General features: G+C 42.3%; 1 protein-coding gene across 2 annotated transcripts in view; it reads right to left on the bottom strand.

Moving 5' to 3' along the window:
* TULP3 (TUB like protein 3) overlaps window positions 1-14,438 on the bottom strand; it is a 186,380-nt gene that overhangs the window by 76,047 nt on the left and 95,895 nt on the right. For both annotated transcript variants that reach the window (XM_029599970.1, XM_029599971.1), the window contains exon 5: window positions 9,185-9,312. In XM_029599970.1, coding sequence (XP_029455830.1) covers window positions 9,185-9,312 — 128 coding nt within the window. The remainder of the gene's footprint in view (window positions 1-9,184; window positions 9,313-14,438) is intronic.

The following is a 14,438-nucleotide window of genomic DNA, read 5'->3' as shown; positions in this document are numbered from 1 at the left end:
TGTCATTCACCCGTGGCTGAAAAGGGGCTACTGAGGTCATCGCATTGCACGACTGTCTCTCCTCTCCCAGGCACATCATTCCCTTGTGACCCTCCGATGCTGTAGCACCAAAGAGGTAAAACCATCCAGCCCCTAGCTTGTCCTGGAAATGTGGAAAGGTGTTACAAACTCCACACTTGGCCCAGGTCACACGTGCCCACCCATTGATGCTGGGAGCCACAACTCTGCATGAGTTCACTGTGCCGAAACAACCCCTTACCCCCAAACAAACAACAATGATGAGTAATGTGGAAACAAACAGGCCACAGCTTTTATTTAACAACAGCATAAATAAATCACCCATACCTGGTCTGATATAAACAGTTCCCACAACTGGTCCATGCCCCATTTCGTCCACCCGCCACGAAAACCAAGCAAGACAGGACATTCGGCAACCCCTGCCCCTTGCCGTGTCACAAAGCAAGGGAGTCCTATGTCCTGGGTGTGGTACCCCGGCTTCCGGCAACATGCCCAATACATCAGCCCCGTGGCTGACATACCTCCATGGTACAGGTTCAACTTGTTTTGACAATTCCCCACTAGCCCGGGTACCTGTCAAAAGCATGAGGCAGTGTTGGCACTTGCCTCATGCCCCCCACCACCTGCTCAGCTGTGGCCATACTATATATACCTTAGCATACCCTTCAGAGCATTGGGTCGTACCCAATATCGAACAGATGTATCTTGTCCAGCCAGTAAAGGCCTTCAGAATTGTCGTATCTGCTGCCCACTTACCCGCTGCATCCAGACCCCAATCTGTCTGTTTAACTCCCTATGCTCATGCCCCCATACCTTCTGTGCACTGTATTTCCTGTGTGGAATAACATCGGACCAAAACAGGCATGTGCCTGGGATCCATGAATTTAACTTGGCTAAATCTCTCTTCACTAATGGCAATAATTACTTACACGACATACACCCCAAGTCATTGCCTCTGAAATGCACAATTATGGCGTCGGGCACTGAAACTGAATCCTCTTGAAATGAAGACTAGGTAGAAGTTGACCCCAATGCATTTCGCGCTTGCTGATCCATTCGATACAGCCCCTCCCCCCCCACCCCACCGGGTGGCCAAGCCTAAATGCAATCCATAAATGCTCTCCCAAGCTCTTTTGGCTGCCCAATGCACGAAGGAATGCCCCACACCCTACTGCCTGGGTGTGGGGGACATGCCTTGAGATTATGGGTGTACACGAACTAACCTGACATAAGCATTCTTGACCGAAGAGCATTATCTCCTATCCGCTTTATCTCATTGATACGCAACCCCACCTGCACTGCGCTAACGGCTCCTGAACTTACTGCTATCCAAGCTCAGCCTGTCTATAGCCCGCTTCAGAAATGCCAAGAACTGGTATCTAAAAAGAGGGATTCTGTCCCCATGGATGAGAGATGGACACCTCCTAAAGGGCGAATCACCAAAAATCCCTCTAAATTAGCTACTGGACATGTGACTTGGTGCTCTAGTCATCTAAGAGAAAGTGTCAAACCCCGACCTGCCTGTCTTTTCTTCGTCGCTCTTAGCGGCAGCCACTAATTCACTAATGCTCAGTGCACCAAAGAAGGAAGAGAGAAAGCAAGACGAAAAAACAAGTTTTGAAGACAGATTCATATATATCGGACAAAACATATCACAATTTTATCAAAATATCATGTGTTATAGGATGTCTATCATCTCTTTTTACCCCTATTTTTCTGGCCCAGCCACTTAGCATTTTCCATACCAGGAATCTCTTTTTAAGATCCCCCCAATCCTATGCCCTTGTTAAGAAGGCCAACCCTGCCAACTGTTTGACCACTAGATCCCTGGACAACCCCATGTCCCTTGCCCTTGAAATGTATGCACAATTAGGTCATCTGATATGGGTCCGGTCTTCCAACTGTGCAGGTTCAGAAATCCACATATCCGACCACATCCCCTGCAGTATGCATCCTAAGTGGAGGGGGCAACTGGTCGCTGCAGCAGTTCTACTGTTGTTGGAGCCCAATGCTCCATAGGTGGTCCGGCACTGGAAGTTCCTGTCTCTTCTGCTCAGGCCCCTGCTTGCAAAATAAATCCATTTAGCAAGTGATAATGAATCAGCTATACCATTATGCACCTCAGGGATGTGTCTCACCGTAACCGTGGTATTAATATGGAAGCTGGCCTATCACCACTGCCTCAATAGTTCTGCCACTCTGGTGCATTTTTCAAACTGCCTGTTTGTAAATGGACCACTGCCTTATTATCACGCCAAAGACAATATGCCTATCGTGCAGCCTGCTCCGCCCATATTCTCAAGGCCACCAATATGGTAATAACTCCAAGAATTATAATTGAGTGTTAACCCCACCTTGACCCAGGGGCAGGCCATGATGCCACTTACCACAACTGCCTTGACAATACATCCCGAACCCCCAAACCCTCTGAAGCATTGGATTGAATGTTCAAATTGCAGCTGGACACTGGCAACTCTTGCCACATAGACATGCCATTATACTCTCTCAAGAATGAAACCCAAATGGTTATGTCCTCTCTCAATGGTTTGGATATCCTGATGAAGTGATGTGGATGCTGTACTCCCACCGTAGCCGCTGCCAATCTTAAGAATATTTTCCCCATTGGAATCACCCTGCAAGTGAAATTCACAATGCCCACAATGGACTGAACTTCCCAGATAGTCAACTTTTTAACTCACCTGGCATTGTCAAACATGTTTCGCAGCTTCTACAACTTGTCCCTGGGCAATCTGGATATCATTTTCTCAGAGTACAGCTCAATGTCTAAGAAACTGATGGTGGTGATTTGTCCTTCAGTCTTCTCGTACGCAAATGGCACCCCAAAGTCGCTGGCTATGTCCTGGAAGGTATGCAAGAGGCACGCAGTCGAGTCCATTCCTTTGGGCCCTTCAAAGAGAAAGTCATCGAGGTAATGGATGATGTTATCCATACCTGCCCGTCTGGCAGTTACCCAGTGCAAGAAAGAACTGAATGTCTCAAAATAGGCATATGACACCGAGCACTTCATGAGCATGCACTTGTCGAAGTAGAATTGGCAACAGAGCTTAAAGCCCAACAATTGGAAACTGCACGGGTAGACAGGCAACAACCAGAATGCTGATTCTATATCAGTCTTCGCCATTAACGCTGCCTTTCCGCACCTCCTCAGTAGGGATATGGCACTATCAAATGATGCATACCTTACTGAGCACTCCTCGTGAGGCAAGTGGTTGTTGATGGAAGTACTGGATGAGTAAGAGAGGTTCTGAATCAATCTATATTTTCCCAGTTTCTTTTTGGGGACCACCGCCAGAGGCGATAACACCGTTTCACAGAAAGGCAGTGTGGAAAATGGGCCTGCCATCCTGCCATTTGATATTTAATTTGTCCTGTACAATGTCAGTGTGTCGATTTGTGGATGGAGCGTTGTCAGCAGCTGTGCTGATAATGCAACCCTGATATGGAATTATGAACCCCTCACAAAACCCCGCGCAATCCTTGTTGCCTCCTCATGCTTGGGGTATAGCACAAGCCACTTCATCATGTTGTCCAACTTAATGGGTGACAGAGCCTTGTTGAATGTTTCAACTTCATTTTCTTGTAGCTGAACTCTTGGTTCCTGGTTTCCTTGTGCACTTACTTGCCAGATGGGGAGCTGCGCACACCATGCACACGTGCTTGAAAAATACAGGACGACTTGTTGAAATGCCAACACATGGTTCACTAGAGCAGTGGTCCCCAACCCTGTCCTGGGGGCCCACCAGCCAGTCGGGTTTTCAGGATATTCACAATGAATATGCATGAGAGAAAATTTGCATGTTATAGAGGCAGTGCATGTAAATTTTCTCTCATGCATATTCATTGTGGATATCCTGAAAACCCTGGCTGGTGGGCCCCCAGGACAGGGTTGGGAACCACTGCACTAGAGGACCTGCCGAGTGTGGCCACCGATGAGCTGGGTTTTGTTACTGGCTGACCTCGAGAGCCGGCGTCGCTCGCTTTATTTGTCATCTGCTTTAACCACAGGCTCATATCCTGAGTCCCCCAAGACATGAAGCGATTTTCCTCCATTTTGTCCCTGAACCACTCGTCATAATTCAGCCAGGCCCAACATTTGTATTTATTTATTTATTTAAAAGCTTTTATATACCGCTATTTGGATACAACCATCATAACGGTTTACAATATTTGTAATTATCTAACAGATAACAGACAACAATACAATAGTCAAAAGCATCAATCTTTCTTTCTTAATATTAAACAAAATTTCCAATTTAAAATAAAAAATTTAAATCATTCATCTAAACATTCATGTCATTAGCAGTCTCAAAAACTATGCTGCGTGCTAGCTCCACATTATAGGCCTCGAGAATAGTGTTGGCATAGCTAAGCATTGGGCCGTATTGTAAAAGATTGTCTTGTGCAACGATGCTTGACATTCTCAGGAATGCTCGTATCCAATTTATTATATTCCAGGGTGCTTTTTTGTTGTTGCCCCGGGACACATCCACATTCTTTTTATTCTTCTTGTCGCATTCTCCCGTCTCCCTCCATTAGCCTAAAGATGTCTATGTATCTCTACCTCTATCTTTCTGTGCAGTGCTTTAGGCACACTTTCCCATAGCTGAGATAGCTTCATGAGAGCAGGAAACCCCTGGTTCCCTTCTCAGTCCCAGTAGATGGCCTCACTGTGCTGTCCTTGTCTGAACTCTCTGATCCGGATGACGTATTGGAGCTACTGGCAGGTTCTATGCTTCTGTTTTCCCTTTCCATTTCTCTTTGCCGCTTCTGCAGCTACTGCCCCCCCCCACCCAACAGCTGTGAGATTGGTACTGAAACCCCAGATAACTCACCCGTTCTGTCTCCACTCCTCAGTACTTGCATCTTGAGGCGCAGACATTGTTGACGCATACAAATCCTCCCGACCTCCCCCTTGGACCACTGGTGAGCTGTGAGACTTAACTTCACTGGGTCCCTCACTGGATTGGTCTTCAGCTACCAAAGGCTGGATTGCTGGCCCCTGAGATGCACCGCTGCTGCCACTGGTTGGGATTTTGTGTGACATCTCGATGCTGTGATTGGAGTTGTAACTGACTTGAGGGCCAGACCAGTAACCCCAGGGATAAGGGGGTCATGGATATCCCCTTGGATAAGTCGCCAAGGACCACTGCTGTAATATCTGATAATTCTGGGGACCGCTATTCCATTAGCAACCAGGGAAAGAGTGACCGTAAGGCCAACCCGTGTTAGCAGCCCTGGAACACCATCACAGGATGAGTTCTGCTCTAATCTCCTCCATGATGGGAATACCTGAGGCTGAAGGTTAAATGCTGTGCACCCTGGTCCTCCGCCCATAATTGGCCCAGGGGTCGACACAGTCATTGGAATATGCTGAACTCCCTGCAAACAGCTATCATTTCTTTGGGAGTGTGAAGACTGCCCGACATCCCCCTGCAACTGCATGGGCTCATGCTGCTCCCCCTGTGGCGACACATCCTGTACCGGAGCACTGACCAATCGTGCTCCTGATATTCACAATCTAGAGGTAATGCTCAAGAAATTAGCGGTAATGGGTCAAATACATTAAAAAAAGATAGTTGTGCTCCATAAAACTCCCTTAGCCAGAAACTGGGAACTAACCCAAACTCTCCTCCTTATTACTAGGAAAATTAAATAATTGGGAAGGAAGAAAAAATTGATATGAAACCCTTTGGTATTTTAAAAAGCATTTACATGGAAATTTAAGAACATATAATGCTCCCAATTGTAATGTTCTAGGTCCTAATAGCAAGAATTGGCACCCACGCTTTTGCGTTTGCATGGAAAGATCAGGGAACATCTGTATTTTGCAATTCAAAAAAGGTTCCTTCCGATGTTGAAAATATTTTTTAAAGATCCTCTCCTTGTCTGAGTCAAGTAGAAACGTGACAATCAAAGTAGATGGCACTGCTAGATCTTCATCCAAATGTTCCAATATATCAGAAATATTCAGCTTTGGTGCTTCTTTCACTTGAAACTCTTTTTCTTCTTGAGATAGGACTTTATTTGTGGTATGTAATACACTTTAGTTACTATAGGAAGTGTTTCTTCTGGAATCTTCAATGACTCAATTAGGTACCTTTTCCAGATATCTTTAGGAGAGATATATGGGATCTTCTGAAAATTTATACAACGAATGTTCTTTGCACGAGCTAGGTTTTCCAAATTTTCTAACTTAAAATTGAATGAATTATTTTCCTTGATAATCTCTTGCTGGGTAAGAGTAAGACTTTCAATTTTTGTATTATGTAAGTCCTGAATCTTTTTACTTTCATCCATATCTTTTTCCACTGATTCCTATCTTCTATCCACATTTTGAACTACTTTGGAAATATTAACAACTTGTAATGAAACATTTATATTCAAAGCATTAATGGCTTCCCAAATCGTTTTGAGGCTAAACTGCTGAGGCCTCACCAACTCTGTTATCTGAAATGGGGAATATTTGAATTCTGTCCCATAACCCTGGATTAGGGCAGTTGGAGCCACATTTTTGCATGGATAAAAGAAGGCCTCTCCTTCCAACAGTGGGGGCTCTGGGAGGGACTCACCTAAGGCACCAACCAATGTTGGGGTCGGGCCTCCGCTGGATTCTCAGGCAGTGATCTCTCTACTGGAGACAACATTGTCATCAGCTCAGGGGAGGTTGCAGGCTCCTCTTCCCCCCGCTCCACTCCCAGTGAGCCCTCCACGACTTTTTCTGTGTGCCGAAATACGTGGGTGTCCATCGGCCCCGCCAAAACTTGTGGTGAGGATGTCTCCGGAGCTAGACGCTCCCTTGCCCTGCGTTTGCGGGCCGAATGTGGCATAATCCACAAGGAAAGAATCAGGTAAGGAGAACCAGATGCCCAGACGACTCGCTAAACTGCCATCTTGGGTCACATGGCCATCACTCCTATTTCTTTGTTTTTATTTTTAATGCGCCTGATCAAGGTAGCAAGGGAGAGAGAGAATTCTCCGGTCATTTGTCTAGTGCCATTGGCTCATTATAGTCAAAGGAAAAGGAGGGGATTACCCACTGAAGTAGCCGAATGTTTGCATCTGAAGTGCCACCAGAGATGCAGATGCAGTCCGGAACAAAGAGGTTGGTCCCAGTCTCGTGGCAGGTGCTTTAAGGGGCCTCTGACATCATCACCTGTGGCCAGGAAGCTACAAGGCACCTCATTACCCTGCTACCCACTGGCGCTGCAGCACCCATGAGGTAAAACAACCCAGTCCTCCAGCTTGCCCTGGAAATGTGGAAAGGCGTTACCGACTCTGCACTTGGCCCCAGGTCACCCGTGGAACCCGGGCATCATGCACCAGCCCACCCATTTAGGGAAATACATGCACCCCCAGCTTGCATAGGTGTGTCACCACCTTGGTAAGGCATTTGTAAAGACATACGGGGCTGATGCTAGGCCAAAGGGCAGTACTGGAGGTGATGGCTCCCCACCGCAAATCTGAGATGAGTGTGAGTGTGTGTGTGTGTGTGTGCGTATGTATGTGTGTAGCATCCATGAGATCGAGAGAGCAAAGCCAGACCCCTTTTAGAAGAAAGGGATTTAAAGGAAAGTATCTTGAACTTTTTTCTTTTGATAAATTTTTTCAAAGCCGTTAGGTTTAGGATGGGATGATGCCCTCCTGTTTTCTTAGGAATCAGGAAATACATGAAGTAAAATCCTCAACCTCTTTCCCCTGGTGGAATGGGTTCAACCGCTCTGGTCTCTAAAAGGGAGGAAAGCTCCTTTTGAAACAGTTGTTGATGTGGCAAGTGACCCCATTTTGGGTCCCGGGGGGGGGGGGGGGGCCGATTTGGTGGGAAGCCAAATAGATTCAATTTGTGCTCTCTTCTTATAATGCCAAAGACCCATTGGTCAAAAGTTATAATAGGCCATGGAGAAGAGACTGGAAAATTGGGCATCCAAATGGCAGATGAAATTTAATGTGGATAAGTGTAAGGTGATGCATATAGGGAAAAATAACCCATGCTATAGTTACATAATGTTAGGTTCCATATTAGAAGCTAGCACCCAAGAAAGAGATCTAGGCGTCATAGTGGATAACACATTGAAATCGTCGGTTCAGTGTGCTGCGGCAGTCAAAAAAGCAAACAGAATGTTGGGAATTATTAGAAAGGGAATGATGAATAAAACGGAAAATGTCATAATGCCTCTGTATCGCTCCATGGTGAGACCGCACCTTGAATACTGTGTACAATTCTGGTCGCCGCATCTCAAAAAAGATATAATTGCGATGGAGAAGGTACAGAGAAGGGCGACCAAAATGATAAAGGGAATGGAACAGCTCCCCTATGAGGAAAGACTAAAGAAGTTAGGACTTTTCAGCTTGGAGAAGAGACGGCTGAGGGGAGATAATGTAGAGGTGTTTAAAATCATGAGAGGTCTAGAACAAGTAAATGTGAATCGGTTATTTACTCTTTCGGATAATAGAAAGACTAGGGGGCACTCCATGAAGTTAGCATGTGGCACATTTAAAACTAATCGGAGAAAGCTCTTTTTCACTCAACGCACAATTATGCTCTGGAATTTGTTGCCAGAGGATGTGGTCAGTGCAGTTAGTGTAGCTGTGTTTAAAAAAGGATTGGATAAGTTCTTGGAGAAGTCCATTACCTACTATTAATAAAGCTGACTTAGAAAATAGCCACTGCCATTACTAGCAACAGTAGCATGGAATAGATTTAGTTTTTGGGTACTTGCCAGGATCTTATGGCCTGGATTGGCCACTGTTGGAAACAGGATGCTGGGCTTGATGGACCCTTGGTCTGACCCAGTATGGCATGTTCTTATGTTCTTAAGGAAAAGACTTTATTATTTCCAGTATCAGATTTTCACAGTCTGTGCCTTTTGCTATCACATTGCAAAGACTGTGAAAAAAAATATAATCTTATATTTTAACTACTACCTAAGTTTTTAGAACAGTATAAAACAAAAGCTTCTGGGGAAATTATAATTTTCCAGCCAGTGATATGAAGAGGTTTTTTTTTTCCCCCCAAACATTTCTTGCTGGGTACACTACTGGTACTAAATACTACAGGGTTGTAACAAAAGGAGGAATTCTTGTTGGGGCCAATATGCAGGGAACAGACTGGTAAGGATGAGAGTGGGAAATACAGTGGAACACTCACAGTAACAGACTTTTTGCTGGATGCAGATGCAGGTCGTACACTTTCAGAATTTGGTGAACGAGATCTTGATCTGGTTCCCTCCTCTTCATCTGTATCTTCTTCATCAAAGTTTAAACTTCCAGAGATACCTAGTAGAATATAGGAACAAGAGGGTAAGAGACAAAGAAGGTATCACATTCACAAGACATCACTCCTTCACGCATCAGTTACCTGACTGGCATGATGCAGCAAACAAGCACATTTGGTGAATTTTGCCGAGGTCACCTATATGCATTTCTCCTCTGAAGCAAGGCCATAGTCATGTAGAAGGCAATTTTCTAACTTTCCACACAGATGTGAAGTCTGCAGGTACCTTATACCTAACTTTCAAAACTTTCTGAATTTTCCTGTTGTTGCCTTGTTTTCTCCGATGGACTTATTTCGTAATTACATGAAACAAATTCTCAAAATACCAGATGCGGCTTTGCCAGTGATTACTAAGGCTTACTATTTACAACAAAGGACACAAACTGAAGCAATGGAAGGAGCTGAGTCTCAAACACCTGGGATAAATATTTCTGAAATATTAGAAACATCTATGGACACAGAGATTACTCAAAGGAAACCACTATTAATTTCATTTGCTTTTTTGTCCGATCGTAATTATGTGATGAGACAATTTTTTAGAAATAGACAAAGTAAAGTATATGGTTATCCGATTTGGATTTATCCTGACGTAGTTAAAATAACTCAAACTAGACGTAAAGAATTTTTAAATATGCGTTCTTCTGTACTTCAGTTAGGTGCAAATTTCACCCTAAAATATCCATGTAAATGCTGTGTAAAGCACTCTGGAGTTATGTATAATTTCCTAGAGCCTGCACAACTTAGGGCTTTCATAGAAGCCAGAAGCTAGTGCACTTGCTTTTTATAGATATAATTTCTCTGGAAAATAATGTGTTTAGCGCCTGATTTTCAAAAGCATTTACACACTTAAAACTGGGTTTTATATCTGTAAATGTTACTTGTGTAAGTGGACTTTTGAAAATTGCTATAATATATGCCACATTAAGTGCACTTAATGTAAGTAAATGGCTTTTGAAAACTTTTACAATATTATGTTACATTTACATGTGATGCGGATTATACTAAACTCACATGAGTTGCACAAAATATTTTTCTGATATTTATTTATTTAACAGTTTTTTATACCGACCTTCATAGTAAATAACCATATCGGATCGGTTTACATGTAATGGTTTTGAAATATTCATTCTCGAGTTTGTCAGCTTATGTGTGAGCTACAATTTGTTGAGTTGGTCACATTGATCCCTTTTTTGTGATATTGATACATTTACACGTGTAACTTCTTTGAAAATTCACCTGATAGATTTTAAAATACAATCTGTGGCATGAAAAAATGAACATGTACTTGCATACATGCTATTTGAAAAACATCAATCATTTACGCACAAATAAAGGTATACACAGGTAAAAAAGAGGCATTCTTAGGTGGGGCCAACATTTATGCACATAAGTTGCTATTTTAAAAGAGACTTGCACATGTAGATTTGACAGCTTACTTGCATAATTTTACACCTGCTAATTATCTTGTATAAGTGATATCAAACATGTTTATTATACTATATTATTGGCTGGGTAGGAGGTCTGGCTGTATTAGGGGAGTTCAGCCTTAAGAACCAGGAGGACCTTGTTGACCTGAAATCAGAAAATAGGTTAATTTCCTTTAAGCACACATTAGAAAATTTGCCAACTAAATAGGGACTTACCTGATTAATCCTATTTCATTTTCACATGTAAAATATCTATACATATAATTTTAAGATATGAAAAATATGATCGTTTACTGAATCATATACACATTCATAGTTTGAGCATCACTTGGCTGGATATGTTCCAACTTATCTGGATAACTCTAAAGAATCACTATTTAGACGGCTAAGTAACTTATATGGATGTCTGAAGTACTGCTATTTAGCTGGCTAAGTAGCGATTCTTCAGACTTATCTGGATAAGTGAGTTAGCTGGCTGAGTAGCGAATCTTCAGATTATCCGGATACATTACTTAGCTGGATAAGTTTTAAATATCTACCTCTTAATGTATTTGCATATATGTATATATATGCATTAATGTTGCAGGATAGATTTATGCGTATTTTATAACTGCACAAATATATGATACACATGGGTTATAAAATACTAGCATAAAATTGAGAGCCGCCATTTACAGACGCATATGTTGTTGCGTGCAGATATTTAAAGGTTTTTCTCCCTGTGTGTTATTTTCTTTTCCTGCCCAAAACATGCCTCTGGGAAAGCCTTCCTTACATGTGACAAAAAGCATGTGCAATGTTTTACAGTCTTCATATTTTTAGAAGCATTCTGGTGAGGGAAAGAAGAGAGTTTTCTAAACTGGCATTCTACCTCAGTAAATAGAGGTCAAAATTCAAAAGGGTTTGTCCAGTTAACTTTTAAGTTAGCTGGACAAATCTCAAGATTTTAAATTCACACTTAAGAACATAAGAACATGCCATACTGGGTCAGACCAAGGGTCCATCAAGCCCAGCATCCTGTTTCCAACAGTGGCAAATCCAGGCCATAAGAACCTGGCAAGTACCCAAAAACTAAATCTATTCCATGCTACTGTTGCTAGTAATAGCAGTGGCTATTTTCTAAGTCAACTTAATTAATAGCAAGTAATGGACTTCTCCTCCAAGAACTTATCCAATCCTTTTTTAAACACAGCTACACTAACTGCACTAACCACATCCTCTGGCAACAAATTCCAGAGTTTAATTTTGCGTTGAGTAAAAAAGAACTTTCTCCGATTAGTTTTAAATGTGCCCCATGCTAACTTCATGGAGTGCCCCCTAGTCTTTCTACTATCCGAAAGAGTTAATAACCGATTTACATCTACCCGTTCTAGACCTCTCATGATTTTAAACACCTCTATCATATCTCCCCTCAGCCGTCTCTTCTCCAAGCTGAAAAGTCCTAACCTCTTTAGTCTTTCCTCATAGGGGAGCTGTTCTATTCCCCTTATAATTTTGGTAGCCCTTCTCTGTACCTTCTCCATACAATTATATCTTTTTTGAGATGCGGTGATCAGAATTGTACACATTATTTAAGGTGTGGTCTCACCATGGAACGATACAGAGGCATTATGACATTTTCCGTTTTATTCACCATTCCCTTTCTAATAATTCCCAACATTCTGTTTGCTTTTTTGACAGTCGCAGCACACTGAACAGACGATTTCAATGTGTTATCCACTATGACGCCTAGATCTATTTCTTGGGTAGTAGCTCCTAATATGGAACCTAACATTGTGTAACTATAGCATGGGTTATTTTTCCCTATATGCATCACCTTGCACTTATCCACATTAAATTTCATCTGCCATTTCGATGCCCAATTTTCCAGTCTCACAAGGTCTTCCTGCAATTTATCACAATCTGCTTGTGATTTAAGTACTCTGTGCAAATCTGATTATTTCACTCGTTGTATTTCTTTCCAGATCATTTATAAATATATTGAAAAGTAAGGGTCCCAATACAGATCCCTGAGGCACTCCACTGTCCACTCCCTTCCACTGAGAAAATTGTCCATTTAATCCTACTCTCTGTTTCCTGTCTTTTAGCCAGTTTGTAATCCATGAAAGGACATCGCCACCTATCCCATGACTTTTTACTTTTCCTAGAAGCCTCTCATGAGGAACTTTGTCAAACACCTTCTGAAAATCCAAGTACACTCTTCTCTCTCACCACTGAAATTTTTACCTGGGTAAATCATTACCTGGCTAAGATTTAGCCAGATAAGAAGAGGTAAGGTGGAGGGCTTTCCAGGGCATGACTACAATTTATCTGGCTGGCACCAATATTCAACACAAGCTGCATAAGTCTGGTCTGGGAAAGCACTGTCTTAAATACAACTAAATCCACCAGCCTGCGATCGGTGATCCCGGAGCTGATCAAATACAATAAGCAGGGTTTATGCCAGGACGATCCACATCCGATAATATTCGGAAAATCCTAGACCTTATCTTGGTGGTGCAACAAGACAACATCCCATCTTTTCTCTTAACTATTGATGCTGAAAAAGCATTTGACAGAGTACACTGGCCATTTTTATTCGCTGTGATGGAAAATATAGGATTAGGAGGGCATTTTTTGGATTGGGTAAAAGCATTGTATATGGACCCACGAGCATGTATTAAGATCAATGGAGGCTACACAGAATCTTTCCCTATTTACCGCAGAACAAGGCAAGGGTGTCCTTTATCGCCTTTACTTTTTGCTTTGAGTTTAGAGCCCTTGGCTGAAATGGTACGTAATTTACAGGACATTCATGGGATACAGTTGGGCAAGGACCACTACAAAATATCGTTATATGCAGATGATATTATTTTTACAGTCACAGATCCCGAGATATCCCTAAATGCAGTGACCAGAGAGTTGGCGCAATTTGGGGGGGGTCTCTGGATTCCGTGTTAATATGGACAAATCTGAGATCTTACCTATAGGCTTAAATGAGGAGCAAAAATCCAGATTATCAAAACTCTTTCCTTATCGATGGACAAGAGGCCCGGTGAGATATTTGGAGGTAAATATAGTGGTAAATATGGGGGTAAATGGCTTTTTAAACAAGCATTTTATAAAGATAAAGAAAAGGAGAAAAATAGTTGAGCGATAAGGATGCACCAAGCTAGAAGTTTTTAGTAACCTACATAAGCATATTAATGTTAAAATAAAACTGCCTAATTTGTTCCTAACAATCAGGTTTAATTTACACACCTAGTTTATTATTTTACATTGTTACTGTACTATGATGGCACACGAGTAATTTGTAATCTATACCACCCATATTTCTCTTTATCGTGCCCTTCTGTAAACCGTTGTGATGGTATTTAACTTAACGACGGTATAGAAAATTTTTTTAAATAAATAAATAAATATAGTGTTTAACCAGACAGAACTCTTCAAGGCGAATTATGATCCCCTACTTAGAAATATCTATCAAGATATGCAGAGATGGGATAGAAATGGGATAGCTGTGGTGAAAATGAACCTGTTTCTCCGACTTAGCTATAAGTTTCAGGTGCTTCCTTGCTTGATTGCTGATGGATGGTTCCAATCTCTGCAAAAAAGAATTTTTTCCTACATTTGGAAGAGAGGCCCACCTAGAGTGGCACGACAGGTATTATATAGACCAAGGAGTAGAGGAGGCTTGAGAATTCCACATTTAAAAAAGTATT

Source organism: Rhinatrema bivittatum, chromosome 4 (assembly GCF_901001135.1).
Source record: "Rhinatrema bivittatum chromosome 4, aRhiBiv1.1, whole genome shotgun sequence".
NCBI lineage: Eukaryota > Metazoa > Chordata > Amphibia > Gymnophiona > Rhinatrematidae > Rhinatrema > Rhinatrema bivittatum.
Note: the sequence above shows the minus strand (reverse complement) of the source record. Positions and strands in the feature narration are given on the sequence as shown.